This window comes from Cervus canadensis, chromosome 31, assembly GCF_019320065.1.
Source record: "Cervus canadensis isolate Bull #8, Minnesota chromosome 31, ASM1932006v1, whole genome shotgun sequence".
NCBI lineage: Eukaryota > Metazoa > Chordata > Mammalia > Artiodactyla > Cervidae > Cervus > Cervus canadensis.
The window spans coordinates 34,326,274-34,340,767 of record NC_057416.1 but is presented as its reverse complement, the minus strand read 5'-3'; the positions used below and the strand labels follow the sequence as shown (position 1 = coordinate 34,340,767).

Sequence of the window (14,494 nt, the reverse complement as noted above, 5' to 3'; positions counted from 1 at the left end):
GTTTTGTAAAACAGTTCATAAGAGGACGCTCTTACTGTCCTAACAGTGTTTTGGTTTGAGAAGACTAGAGTAGAAAGAGAATTCCTCGCTGGTGGGCGGGGGATGTGTGGGAGGAGACAGGAGACTGTTGGGGGCGGGGGGGGAAGGGGGCGGCTAGGCTGTGAGTCAGACTGAGGTCCCAGGAAGTGCCGCTGTCAGTCAGGAGTCCCTGAGTCGGGCTCCATGGCCACCACCTGCCCACGTCGAATCCAGAGGACGGCTCGGCCAGTGACACATCCCACAGCTGCCGCAAGACGCCCAAGCGTGGGGGCTGCTGTGCCAGTGCGGGGGGACGGATGGATGCACGGACAGACGGACGAGTTAGGGGGAGGGGCAGTTCTCTCCTAAGAGCTCTGAATCCAGTCAAGCCTGGAGCTGGACACCGGGAAGGGGCCTGGCTTTGGACCTGCCTTCCAGTGAGCACAGGCGGGCAAGGGAGACCAACAGCTTCCTTCTGGCTGCATGAAGCCCGCGGGGCACCATATGCCTGCCCGCCCCGGCTCCCGCCTGGCCCCCAGGTCTCTGCATGGATCCCCCCACCCGTACTTCCAGATCAACTCCTACTTACCCCCCAATGTCACACGCTTTCAACCCCGCGGCACCCACGTGGGGGGAAACGCCATCTCAACAGTGCTGGGGCCTCCAAGTCACCCAGAGACGTGCGGACATCTGAGAGGGGGCTTCACCTTCTTCCCAACGCCACAAGCCCCCATCCTGGAAGCCAAGCCCCCGTGTAGGTTAACTCAGCGGATCGTAACGCTGGTGAGAAACCCACTGCTCAGGGTCACAGCCGGGGGAGAGAGCGTGAAGGGAGAAACCCCGCGATTCAGTCACCACCAAAGACAACTTTATTGACTCACAGGAACAGAGCCCAAGCCCCTGCCGGCTCTGGCTCTCCCTCGCCCGCCCGCCCGCCCCCGGCCCTGCACCACCACGCTGGGCTGGCCGCCCTTCCCTCACAACAACCCGGGGAGGCAGGTGTCCCCACCCCCCACACTGGGGACAGACGAGCGTGGCGCCGCGGCTGAGCGGGGGGCCGAGCCACGGCCACACCGGCCCCTCGGGGAGAACGGCACTCCCCGGGGCCTGCAGTCACAGTCTCTCCCGTGAGTCTGCCCCGAGGCCGGGCCCTCCTGGGGCAGTGCTGGCCGGCCAGGTCCCCTGCACACGGGCCTCAGACAGACGGCGCCCAGGCCCTGAGGGGACGCGGGCTTCCACCCAGCACTCAGGCTGCTCTGGCTCGGTGGGGAGGGACTTTAATGGCCTTCCTCCAGAGGACTCGGCGGAAAGGGACACGGAGGCGGCTGGACCCAGGGCGGCCGAGCGGCGGCGGGGCTCAGGACCGGCTCCGGTCCTCGTGGTTGCCGACGATCATCTTGCTGTACAGTTTCTGCTGCTCCTCCTTGAACGTGTCCTTCACCTTCTCCCGCTTCAGGCCGCCGTCCCTGGCGAGAGCACGGCAGGGCTGGGGGCCAAGCAACAGCCCGCGCCCACCCTGCCCCTCGCCGGCTGTGCGCCCCCACACCCAGGGTGCGGGCGTCTGAGTGGACGTAGTCGACCCAGCAGCACCCGGCTCAGAAAGCCGGTCCCCAGACCCAGCGGGCAGAGCCAGGCCTGACTCACCACAGCAGGTCCACCAGGCCGCCCTGCCTGGCGATGGCGGACTTCACCCTGTTGGCAAACTGGACCGCGTCCTCCTCCGCCTGCAAGAGAGGACACGTGCCAGCCCCCGAGCCGGGCGCGGGGCACAGAGCGCGGGGGGCCCCAGGCGCAGGCTGGGCACCCACCTGTCTGGTCATCGGGGGCAGGTACCACACGCTGCAGACGATGGCCCAGCTGGTCATCATCCTGAGCAGGTAGGTCACCATCCCGTACTTGCTGCTGTTCCAGAAGGCATCCCCGAACTGCGGGTCGTACTGCGGGGCGACAGGGCAGGGGGCGGGTGTGTGTGTACACGCGTGCAAAAACGTGTCAACAGTGTGTGTGCGTCAGCAGTGTCAACACGGCTCTCCATGTGTGCATGTGTGTTTGTATGGATCAGCTGTGTGTGTGTCTGTGTGTGTGAACAGCAACCTTTCCCAACACCGCCCCACCCAGGGGCAAGGTCAGCACGAGGACACGGCTCTCCGCCTCACGACCCGAACACTCCCCAGGAAGCGCACCCTGGGCACCGCTGGCCTCCAGGGGCGTCTGCCTCCTCGGCAGAGCAGGGAGGTGGCCCTCCCCCACTGCGTCCCATCTCCCCCACGGGCATCTGGCATCTACTCTTTCCGTCCTCAAGCCGACCCGCGCACAGAGGATGGGACCGCGGCTCCATAGACCCAGCCCCGAGCCAACCACCACCAGAGTCCCCACACTCGCTCCTGCAACCCACTCCCAGCACGTCACACACCCACAAGCACTTCGACACGCAGCTCCCCAGAGAGAGAGAGACCTCCTTACATGACGGCCAGCCTTCAAGGCCCACCTGTGGGGCCCAGACCCGGGAGCATAAGACGAGGGAGCTCTGCTTCTGTCCTACCCTTCACGGGGCTCGTGGACCGTGAGAAGCCACAGAGGCCGTGCGGGCACAGAGGCCTTTCCCGGGGGAGTGCCCGTTGGACGCTGTGCCCTGCCCGGCCCTCTGGTGGAGGCCCCGGCAAGGGACATGTCGTGGGCAACGCGGCCCCCACTGTGACCCACCTTCTTTCTCCCAAACACGAGCGCGGAGGGGCAAGGAGGTGACACAAGAGGCAGCAAGCAGGCCACGTCCTCCAGAAGGCCTGAGAAGGACCAGGGCTGAGCCGCCACGGGATCTGGGGCTTTCCCAGACGTGACGCGAGACGGAGAGTGACTGCAGCGCAAGCACCCAGGACCCGAGCGGAAAACCAGAGACGACCCGAGACTCGGCGGCCACCCCCCTGCCCCCCGAGTCCTCGGGAAGGGACACCGGCTGAGACGCCCAAGCGCAGCCTCTTACGCTTCGGGGGGGCTGGGTTTGAACTGCATGCTTTTCTCCCAGGACTTTCAAGCCTGAATTCTATGACTCTCAGAGTAAAAGTTAGAGAACTGTGCCTCACTGCAAGCCCAACTACAGAACTGAAGGCACTCAGGCTTACTTACGGAAACCAGAAACTTCAGATGGAGCCCTGAAGGCGGACTGGGTTCACGCTACACCACCACCAGTAAACGAGGGAGAATGGGCCTCAGATCGCAGCTCGCGTGGGACGGGAGCAAACACTGCCACAGCTCACGCAGCAGGACTGGAGAGAAACCTGACCTCACGTGTGAGAGCCCTCTGCTGAGGCCTGAGCCTCTGTTCCCCGCTGGGCAGGCACCGTGGAGAGAAAAGCAAGGCCAACGCTCAGATCAGCAATACATTCCTCCAGATCAGACAACGGCTTACTTTTGGTGGAAATGCAGTGAGAGCTTGCAAACCGCTGAGGTTATGCAAGTTTGGTTACCAATGACGGCTTCACAAAAACTAGAAAACTACTTGGGAGGCAGAAGTTCTTAATCATATGTGGGCTTTCCTCAGCCTTGGACGGAAGGAAAATGGCCATGCCCGTTTTCCAGAGAGGTTGTAGCTGTCCAAGGGTGCACGCTCTGAAAATGCCAAGAGCAGCTTCCTACTGAGATTCCTGGGCAGCAACACCAGCAGCACCCGCGATGGGGTCGAAATGCAAGTTCTGAAACTCTGGGTGTGGGGCTCAGCAACGGGCATGCTCACAGCCCCACCAGCTGATGCGAAGACCCAACGCCAGAGCTTCCAGGCACCGTGGGTAAGAATCACCTGCCAACGCAGGGGACACAGGCTTCACTTCTGTGGTCCGGGAGGATCCCAAGTGCCACGGGGCAACTAAGCCCAGGAGCCTCCACCACTGCACCCGTGTGCCTAGAGCCTGCGCTCGCAGTTAAGAGGCCGCTGCAGTGAGAAGCCTGCTCACCGCATGAAGAGGAGCCCCAGCTCACCACAACCAGAGAAAGCCTGCACACAGAGCAACCGGAAACACACACCCAACGCTGGAGCGAGGAAGGGGGCTTCTGTGCAGCAGCTGGTTTTTAACAGACACCCAGGGGGAGGCCCTGAGCCCCAGGACGTTACACTGCGGGACGACACGCGTGCCACACCATCGCTCCCCATTCTCACACCACGGCAGACCCTGTGGACAGAGCCTCCCCTGTTCCTCCAGACCAGCAACCTCAACAACCCCCCGGCAGCCCAGGAACCCGCTAGCTACCCTGCAGCCGCTCATCCCCCGCCAGCCCTGGCCTGTCGCCTCCCTGAGAAAGCGCCATGGCCTGGGAGCCTGCACTTTCCCCAGGGGAATGCCGCCTCCCCAGCTGTTGCCAGTGAAAACAAGGACCATTCCATCAGAAGCCTCTGCAGACAACCGAGGCATGCGAAATTCTAACCACCACTCTGACTCAAGCTTACCCTTGCCCTGATTTGTCAACCGAAATACTTTAAAAGTAGTGACAAAAGCTGTGTATTTTTAGAGATAGTAATGTGAGTAACAGCATTCTTTTAGCAATAATAACGTGCATCTATTTATAAGAGCAGATGAATACGAAGGGAGAGAGAGGAAGGAGGAAAAAGGGAACCCGGCAAAGTGCACCCCGTATTTCTAAGCGAGTCTGAACAGTCAGAGGTTCAAGCTCCTGCAAGTGGGGCAGACAGGACGGCTTCTAAGGTCCCTTTGTTTTCCCGAGCGGCCACGTGAGCCAAAGCAGAGGCACCGTTTCCTTCTCCAGTGACAAGGACACACGTCCTGTGCCCACCCACCCGCACCTCCAAGCAAACGCACAGATCCCCCGGGCGTCCCCGCCCCACAGGAAGCCCCCTTCAGGTGGAGTGCCTTCCGAGCTGTTGGGTTTATGAACAGAGAGGAACACGTGGGGAGATCTGCCGAGCCCCGAAGGCTCTGCAGTGCAGGCTGGAGTCGCCCATCCTCCGCGGCAGCTGCGGCGATGACCACTGGCCCTCGGAGGGCTCCTACCTTGATAGCAACGGGGTAAACTGTGGCTCCAATTTCAAAACTTCCCTTTTTGAACATCATCACTGATGTGTTATTGATGCAGGTTCCTAAAATGCAAAAGAGGGTAAAATGCTTTTCCTTTTGGTCCTTTACCCCAGAGACTAGTAATAGTTTATAGATTAAATATAATAATAAAAGTCCTTCTGACAGCTCTTCTGAGAGGATAAGCCTGTCATCTGCCCAGCTCGAGAACACACGCTGGAAAGACATGAGCAGACCCGTGCACTGCATCCTCTTCTCTTCTTACAGGACCACCTCCCGGGGTCCCATGGAGCCCAGAGGGGAGGCCAGAGCCCCCGCCGAGTCGGGAAGGACTGTGCCACAAGCTCAGGCAGCCTGTGGGCAAAGACGCAGGAGGCGCTCCCGCACTGGGGAGGCCACGCAACAGCACTCGCAGTCCACGCTGAGTCCCCTGGGCTTCCAGCTCCAGGACCAGCCTAAAGGGCCCCCACCTGAGGTGGGGAAGACAGGTTCCTCCAATGCAACCCTGGATTCCCCTGCCTGCACGGCCTCCCCACACAGCAGCTTACCCTCTGGAAAGATGAGGATGGGCAACTTGCTTTTATCCTGCACGTGCTCGGTCAGCCTGCAGAAGAGAGAAATGGAAGGGAGGGTCAGACAGTCTCACGTCCATCACCATCCATGCGTCTGTCAATACCCTGTCTGGATGTGACGCTGGGTGGGTGTGGTATGAAGGCAGGCTAATGCATACAACTCTTTTATAAACCCACGTTCTAACAGACAATAGGCCTCAGGACAGGGAACCCGGGTTGATTACTCTTTAAATGAACAGCTGTTAAGTGAAGCGCAGGAGTCTGAGTGTAGAGGCTGCGGCTCTGATCCGGGACTGCCTAACGGGCTCACCCACCACAGAGCAGCCTCGAGAAATGCTTGCGGGGACTTCCTAGGGCTGTGCTGGGTGGGCCTGCAGCCCCGAGACATAGTGCAGGGAACTCAGGGCAGCCCACTGGCCCTGGGGAGCGGGTCTCGGGAGCCTCAACTCCTCTCCAGTTACGGCAACGCTCTCACCATCACCTGCGCCACGTCTGCCTTTAATTTTCCTTGAAAACTGAGCTGCGCTTTATTCTATTGCTCTAAGTGTGCTTTCACGTGTGACAGTGAACTCATTTTGAGATTTGAAATCACGTTAAAAGTTCCTAAGTTGTTCATGACAATGGGTTCAAGGAATTAAATTTAAAAAGGTTAAAAACACTACTAACTTGTTAAGACTAGAGTTTTCATACTCTCTACATTCCACAGTTCAGATATGGAAGCGGCTGGGCTGGGCTCAGGGGAGAAGGCTGGAGGCAAGACTTCCCCTAAAATCAGACTCTGCGTGTCGCTCGGTTACCTTCTGGCCACCAGGTGGCGGTCCTTCACCTCGGAGCGCTCGAACCAGACGTGGGGGCAGGCCTTGACCATGGCTCTCTGGATGACCCCCATGAGGCCGCCGTGCACCTGTCCCACCTGCTCGCAGAGGAAGGGCAAGGGGAGCGGGCCCATCCTCATACAAAGTCCCCGGTTCCCAACCTCCAGCCCCCTACGCTTTGCTGGTAACCAGAGGTTCCCCACTGTTCAGAAACCACCATTAGATTCTCTGAATTTAAATTCTCCTTCTAATCTGTGATACCAGAGATGTGCTACTAAAAACCCTACAAAGAACCGTGAAGCAGAATCCCCCGTGTCCAAATGCCCTCCCTCCCCGGGCGGATTCTCCAAGGCCTCTTCGCCCCGCCCCTTCAAATCGCCCTCTCTGGGGGCTTGGGGGAGGATGGATACATGTATACCTATGGCTGAGTCCCTTCACCGTTCACCTGAAAGAACCGCAACACTGTTCGTCAACTACACCCCAACACAAAATAAGTTTAAAGTCCGGGAGAAAAAAAGAAAACCCCCCTCCCCACCTTCAGCACCCTCTCCGCTGCCCACCGACACTTTCCCCACGTGCTCAGCCACTCCGCTCACAGCACCCAGGTCCCAGGGAGCCCCCGAGGCCATGGAAACCAAGGCGACAGCCTAGGCTGGGGCCCGAGTCTGAAAGCACGCTCACCCGCTCACCCCCTGGAGAAAAGCTCCCAGCCCTGACCAGCTAGAGGAATCTGAGGGAGGCCTTACCATGGCGTAATAGCCGTCGCTGGCCAGGATGATGACGTCAATGGGAGACGTGTGGTTGGCCACGCAGATGCCGCCGTTTCTAGGCCGATTCTTCCTGCTCACAAGGTACAATGGAAATCGGCATGAGACGATGCATCTGCGCGTCTGGCAGCGGCTGGAGCCCCCTGAGTCCTGGCAGCGCCAGCCCCCAAGGCACCCCAAGCCCCCGAGGACCCTCACCTGTCGTGGTAGGTGATGATGGCCGTCAGCGCGCGCACGCAGATCCGGTAGCACATGAGGTGAACGTGCTTGCTCAGGAACTCCTTGAACCTGACAACAGGAGAGAGCTCTGCTTTTACCTTACACGCACACAGGAGTCAGCAAAGGGCGCCAGGTCTGACCACCTAACCATCACTGCCTACGGGAGAGAGCGCTCTGCTTTTACCTTACCCGCACACAGGAGTCAGCAAAGGGCGCCAGGTCTGACCACCTAACCATCACTGCCTACGGGAGAGAGCGCTCTGCTTTTACCTTACACGCACACAGGAGTCAGCAAAGGGCGCCAGGTCTGACCACCTAACCATCACTGCCGACGGGAGAGAGCGCTCTGCTTTTACCTTACACGCACACAGGAGTCAGCAAAGGGCGCCAGGTCTGACCACCTAACCATCACTGCCTATGGGAGAGAGCGCTCTGCTTTTACCTTACACGCACACAGGAGTCAGCAAAGGGCGCCAGGTCTGACCATCTAACCATCACTGCCTGCGCCCTCCACAACTGCATATACACGTATGTTTGTGCTTATTAGTGTCTACAGTAAGCATTAGCATCTTTCTCTCTACAGACAAAGGAAGAAATGATGAGGACGGCTCACATTCATCGCGGGTGATGGACTCAGAATTCTCAGCCCGAGAATTTCCAGCAAAGGTGAGTCCCCTACATTCCTTGCCAGTGACGGACAGAGGCAGGTGGAGCCAGAGAGTCAAACCTCCCCACCAACTGGGGCAGAACAGGTTTGCCAACCCCAGAACTTCCCGGAAGGAGCCCATTTCTTTAAAAAAAGAAAAAAAAGGAAAAGGCAAACAAAAAGGACCTACCTACTTACACTTCTTACCCTCTCAACAATTCATCAACACAGTAGAATGCTCAAAAGCCAACTACTTGCTTTGTAAAGCCTGCTAGCCCTGGACACTACCATTTTGTGGTTTCTCTGTTTTGTCTTTAAAAATGGAAGAATGCGAGGGCTGGAGGGCAAAAAGAACAGTCACAGATAAGATAAGTGAGGGGGAAAAAGCTTTGCTGCCTCGTCAGAGTTACTGACTCCATCTAAGAGCCTGTGGTTTGGGCCGCGCCCCTTCCCCCTGCGGTACCCAGAGTCCCAGGCCCACGCTCTGCTCACCGCCCGTTTGGCAGGTACCCCACCATCGTTGTGCCCACCACCAGGAGGCTGATCCCCGTGAAGGCGAGAGCTACCCTGTAACGAAAAGACAGGTTACAACACAGCAGACAAATCCCTGCCCCGAGTGTAGGCCTGAATGTGTGAGAAAGGCAGATGTGCTCGCTGGCCCCACAGGACTCCCAGCAAGATCAGAACCGGGGTCGCTTGCTGCCCCGTGACGGGCACCATGGACTTGGCTCTCAGCCGACAGACAGCCTCTCCTCGGGCAGCGGCAGCGGCCAGAAGGACAGTACAGCCGACGGCCAGCCGTGCTGCCCTCAGCCACCTGCTGTCTTGCGGCCTCACCCTTCCCCTTGGCCTTAAGCCCTGGTGGAAGCGCAGCTTCTCCGTGAAGCAGCAGGAAGTAGGGTCTGAAGGCGCCAGCAGCCAGCAAGGCCTACTCAGAACAGCACGTGGCACAGAGACCCGGGAGATCAATCCGCCTCTGTCCTGGAGAGGAAGCTGCAGGAAAGAACCAGCCAGGCCTGGGGAGGCGGGCCCCGAAGAACACCGTGCTCCTGTCCCTGGGCTTGGTCCATCCAGACAAGCGACCTGTCTTTGAGAAACTCAACTGTTTTTTATTTCTGTCTGCTCTGCAGACAACCCCGGGCACTCTTCCGAGGGCCAGAGGGCCTGGCTGGGGGAGGGCCCTCCCGTCCGCCTCTGGAGTGGGAGCGCGGGAAGGGCCGGCCTCACCTGAGCGGCAGCAGGAGGCAGTAGCGGACGAGCACGCCCAAGCCCCACAGCACGGTGAGCCGCAGGCTGATGTACTGGAAGTTGTAATTGGTCCTGCTCAGCAGGTTCCAGGACTCCAGCTCCTCTGCCGAGAACCTCTTGGTCACCTCGTCGTCCATGATGGTCTCCATTCCTTTCCGGCAGAAGTAGAAAATGTCCGAGAGCTCAAACTCCGGAGTGTTGTCCAGGGCCTTACTGCTCCCGCTCCGGCGGATCTCTTTGATCTCTTCCTCTAGTGACGTGGGGTCTTTTGCAATGATTCCTGGAAGAGAACAGCGCCGTCAGGTGGTCGGCCAGGAGAAGGGCGTCGGAAACGTTCAGGGCAGACCCCCGCCTGACGCAGGGAGCAGGGGCGGGGCGGGCTCAGGGGGCGCCCGAGGCCCCGTCTTACCGTTGGTGTAGGGCTTGTAGAGCTGGTGGTTCTTCTCCTTGGCGCCTCGCTCCATCCTCAAGGTAGCCCACTGCAGGGGGAACAGCAACGCACAGGCTGAGCCCCGTCCCCTCTCTGGGGGCTCCTCCACTTCTGGTCTGGGACAGCCTCAAGCCCAGTCACCCCCATCAGACCACAGCCGGGAGCGCGGGCTCTGGGGAGGCTCGGAGCCCCCTCCTCTGGGCAGACTCGTCCCTGACGATCTGGACTGAGCCTCGTCCCTGGCGGTCAAGAGCTGTGAACTGAGGAGCCGGGAGAGTTTGGGGCTCGCCATCCCCCGCCCCCCTCCCACCTCCTGGGTCACGAAGGAGCCCGCCGGCTGCCCGGCCACAGACCCCACTGGTTCCTTCGTTTCTGCCAAATAACAGCTCTTCGCTAACTGACAAGCCAAGTGTCCGGGAAGGTACTGCCTGCCTCCCAAACTATTCCAAGAGAACAACGATTTTAGCTTTTGAGTTGATAAAAGATTTAAATATATATTCACCCTCTGAGTAATCTCTAACAGGAAACGCCACAACTTGACACAAAAAGCTTGAAAGCAGCTTAGTGTTAATGTAAAAAAAAGTGTTAAAAAAAAGACCAGGTTCAAATCCCAAATTTGAGAGTTCTGCTGTGTGCCTTCAGCGATTCATCCCATCGTGCTGGTCTTCTTCATCCACAAAAGTGGGTGATGTAGGCCAACCTCCCCTTCACGAGGACACAGGAGGCCATGTGTGACAGACTCTGGGGAACTGCAGAGCCCTCAGGGCCCTCATGACTGAAACAGCACAGACTGCAGAGAAGAGTCTCTTCCCAGAGCCTCTCGCCCTTCATCAGAACCCTTTGAAGTGCCGCACGAGAGCCCGGGGCTGGGCGGCCCCTGCCAGCAGGAGGGAGGGGCGGGCACAGCAGCCCCCACCTGCCCGGGATGGGACGGGACCAGACGGGATGGGACGGGACGGGACGGGCACGCAGCGCAGAAAGCCAGGACTGTGGCGAGCAAGGACACAGAACCGGCATTTTAAAGGTGTCTTTTCAAACTTCTGTCTCCACAGTTATGCAAGGGAGAGAAGAAGCCTGTCCTTCCACGATGCAGCGGAATCCACACGGCCCAAAGCCTCTGTGAGACTGCTGGCAGAGTCTGAAGTGTGAGCAGGGCGGCGGAGCGAGCAGCAGGACGTCCGCCTCATCAGCGATCTGGCCGCGTGTGGAAACCTCTCAGACGTCACGGTCCAGAGAAGACAGGCCGATTAGAGTCCCCCATGCTAAGGTCTGAGGCGGAAAACTCACACAACCCGTCAGGTTCTTAGCCCCTGACGGCTTCTGGCACGGAGGACTTTTTTTCTAGAAGAAAATGTAAACATAACTGCTGCAGTGGAGGAAGACGAACTCCCACCTGGGAATGCCATCTAGGGAAGAGGTGATTAAGGGGCAAGTGAGTGCACAGCAAGCCTGGTACAAAGACACAGCTCCATCGCCCAGAACTTCTCCATCTGACACACGGATTCAACTGTAACAGGCAGGGAGCACATACCCTCAGGCCACTGGAGCACCAGGACATAGATCTGTGAGCACCTACTCAGGATGGAAAGTTCCAGAAGCCTGTGGTTTCTGCTTTAACTGGAAAGATGCTGGTACGATGTGGCTTCTGGCTCCATCGTAAACATCCCCCATCCTGCTTTGTACTTCTAGCTTTGCTTTTCGAAACTTCGGGGACATTACAAAACATGTCTGTGTTCAGGACCCAGGCAGCAGAGCAGGGGCAGAGGGCGGGGTGGGGGCTGCCTGGGACCGGCTGCTTCGCCCAGTGCAGGGACTCGGGAGGGGGTGCTGGCATCAGCAACATCTGAGAATGACATGCCTGCTTCTGAGCCCCCCTTTTAAGAAGTTATCGTGTGCAGATATCCAGAATAAAAGTGGATTCAGGTAGATTCTTTACCAACTGAGCTATGAGGGAATCACTCGGTAGCTGCCATTAAATTTACAGTCCTGACTTCACACCTCACGTTTCTTATCACCTACTGGTCGTGACCACGTGTCAGCGCCCCTCCACCCTCGCATCCGGTGTGAGAGGGAGAGGCCAAGGCACACGCCTGGACCCCACTGTGCTCCCCCTCACCCGCCCTCCTCCCGGGCCCCCCTCTGTCCACCCAGTCCTCTCCGCCCACCCCGGACGCTTCCTCCCCAGCTGTCTGAGTCAGGCCAGCGCCGTCATCTCTTACCTACACTGGTGCAACAGGTTCCACCCTGCTCCTTCCTCCCTCCAAGCCATACGGACGCACACTCTGGTCTCATCCCCTGGCCTGAGCCTTCAGGGGCTTTTCAATGGCTTCTCAAAGGCTAAAGAACAGCGGTTTTATAAGCCACCTCAGCCCCTCCGGGGACCCGAGGGCTCTCCTCTCCTGAAGCAGGCACTGTGTCTACACCAGACTGCCCCTTCTCACCTCCACCCACGGCATTCCGCGAGAGCTGCTTCCTTTGTAAACCCATCAAAGGCCAAATCTCAGATGAAATGGCACTCCCCAACTCCTGCAGTCAGAGCTCACCCCACCCGCGTATTTTAACTGGTGTCACATTCTGAATCAATTCTGCAGGCAGACATCGGTCTTTCCTACTCAACTACAGCTGCCTCAGTGGTGCAGCGGAGTCTGATCAAGTGCCCCGTGGCACTTAGTAGGCAGTCAATAAGGACTGGGTTTAATTCACCAACGACCAAGGTTCCTCTTCATCAAGGTCTCCAAAACCACTTCTGAGCACCCTCCCCGCCGTGAGCCCACCCTCATCTCCTTCCGTCCGTCCTCTGAGCTACTTCCTCCCAGTCACACTGGGATCCCCCTTCCCACGGGGGCGGGAAGGGGTGCCGCTGACGCACATCCCCTTCTGGACCTGCACCTCGTGAAGCAGGCATGACCGCCCCCACTCCCTGGGGGAAGCAGACTGGAGACTCTGAGGACTTAGGTCAAGTTTCACAGTTGGTAAGAAAACCCTCAAAAGGGCCGCGCCGACCCGCCACAATGCCGCCGCCTGTCCTGTCTCTTCGACCTCCTCACCTCCATCACCGGTTTCCAACCAGTTCTGCTGTGGAGCCCGATGTCAAAGCACATTACAGCCACCTCCTCTCCTCTGACCTGATCTGATCAATCCCTTTCACATCGGGCAAAAAACTCAAGTCACTCCCCCTCCTCCATCTTTCTCCTTTATACACAGACTTTCTTCACTCTTCCTTTCCTAAATCATTCTCAACTCAGTTAAAAGTCCACTAGGAACTGTACCCCCAAAAAATCATCACCATTGTGCTGTGTAATAAACCTGAAGCACAAACAAGAAAACTAAAGCATTTCAACTCAGCGTTAACAGGTCCTGCAAGTTGTCCTCCAGGAGGAAAGACACCGACCACCCATCCCTCCGCCCCGGGCAGGAGCACCGAGGTACGCGGAGAGGGGAGCTATGACGGGAGACCAGCTGCACTGACTCAGGTCCTCCGCAGGCACGCGTGTATGTGCTGTGCAGACTACCAGACAACCAGCTCGATTCATCTTTATGAGGGTTATCTAGTAAAATGTGCGAAACAACTGGCTGATAAGATTGTAAAATAAAATGCAGACATAAAATAATATGCACAGTCTGTTAAACCGCCATAAGATAGTACCACAACCAAAAGGTAACACAAAACTATTATTATTTGTCTGGTTATCTACTGCTGTGGAACAGACCACCCCGTAACTCACTGGCTTAAAATACCACCACCATTTACTCTGCTTTTGAATCTGCAAACTGGTGGAGGCTGAAGACAGGGGCTGGAACTCCCCAAAGGCCCGCGGGCTCCCGAGGGTGGCAGCTGATGCCATCAGCCTGTCGTCACAGCCTCCCGGGACTGGGAGCTGCAACTCCACACGGGGCCTGGGCTTCCTCATGACGTGGCGGCCAGGCTCCAGGGGCAAGTCTGCAGAGTCAGATGGAAGCTGTCCCGTCAGTCCCACCCTAACCTCACAGGTCACACAGAGCCAAGGCCACCACGTCCTGTAGGTTAGAAACATTCACCCACTCCCGAGGAGGTCAATCAGACTCCACCTAATGATGGTAGATGTTAGAATCATGGGGGGAGCTTTTTAAAAATGCCCACCAAAACCAGTCAAACCAGAATTTCCAGGGGGCAGTCCAGTGCTCCCAAACAAGTTACTTTTTAAGTGCTCCCCAGGTGATTCAGATGTGTAGTTAGGAAGAGACCCATGAAATGAAGATGATCCCTAAGCCTCCTTCCAATTGCAAAAATCAGTTTATGACGGGATGAAGATGACAAAAAAGGCAAACTAAAGGTGCTGTCTTTATTAAAAGCGCCCACAAGTTTAGGTGTATTTTAGATGTATACATGGATACTCAGATGTATTTCCAAGATCCAAAGTCAGTTTGGCCAAATCCAACTTGCATCTCATACTACTGCTGATAAAAATGGCATTCAGTTCTTAATGTCCACCAAGGTCAAATCAGAGCAACAACCCTGCTCAGATGGTGAGAAAGGACCACTCTTGCAGAACCACCTGCTGCCCCTGCTGGCAGGCATCAGCCCTTCCTCACCCACCCCTTACTTGGGCTCACAGCCTTACTTGGGCTCATCATCCAGGAAGCTCAGCAGGACAGGAGCCATGGGATACCCAGAACCGTCCGAGTGCCGGACACACACCTCCAGGAAATTCGAGGTACAAACTGAGATCCTGAAACCTGAAATCTAGAGGTCACCAATGAGGGTGAGCGCGCGCGCAC

At 57.6% G+C, this 14,494-nt stretch overlaps 1 protein-coding gene across 2 annotated transcripts in view; it reads right to left on the bottom strand.

The window, feature by feature from the left end:
- Positions 1–864: 864 nt before the first annotated feature.
- The window catches only part of GPAT4 (glycerol-3-phosphate acyltransferase 4), a 33,538-nt gene continuing 19,908 nt past the window's right edge, over positions 865–14,494 (bottom strand). Inside the window, exons 3-13 of one of the 2 annotated variants that reach the window (XM_043454016.1) lie at positions 9,716–9,785; positions 9,286–9,586; positions 8,551–8,625; positions 7,392–7,481; positions 7,173–7,266; positions 6,409–6,524; positions 5,588–5,643; positions 5,019–5,104; positions 1,827–1,955; positions 1,663–1,742; positions 865–1,484 (exon numbers count right to left, since the gene is read on the bottom strand). In XM_043454016.1, the coding sequence (XP_043309951.1) occupies positions 1,376–1,484; positions 1,663–1,742; positions 1,827–1,955; positions 5,019–5,104; positions 5,588–5,643; positions 6,409–6,524; positions 7,173–7,266; positions 7,392–7,481; positions 8,551–8,625; positions 9,286–9,586; positions 9,716–9,770 (1,191 nt within the window). In that variant the 5' untranslated portion in view covers positions 9,771–9,785 and the 3' untranslated portion in view covers positions 865–1,375. Of the gene's footprint in view, positions 1,485–1,662; positions 1,743–1,826; positions 1,956–5,018; positions 5,105–5,587; positions 5,644–6,408; positions 6,525–7,172; positions 7,267–7,391; positions 7,482–8,025; positions 8,524–8,550; positions 8,626–9,285; positions 9,587–9,715; positions 9,786–14,494 lie in introns of those variants that run through there. The other variant, XM_043454017.1, reaches the window with a different exon arrangement.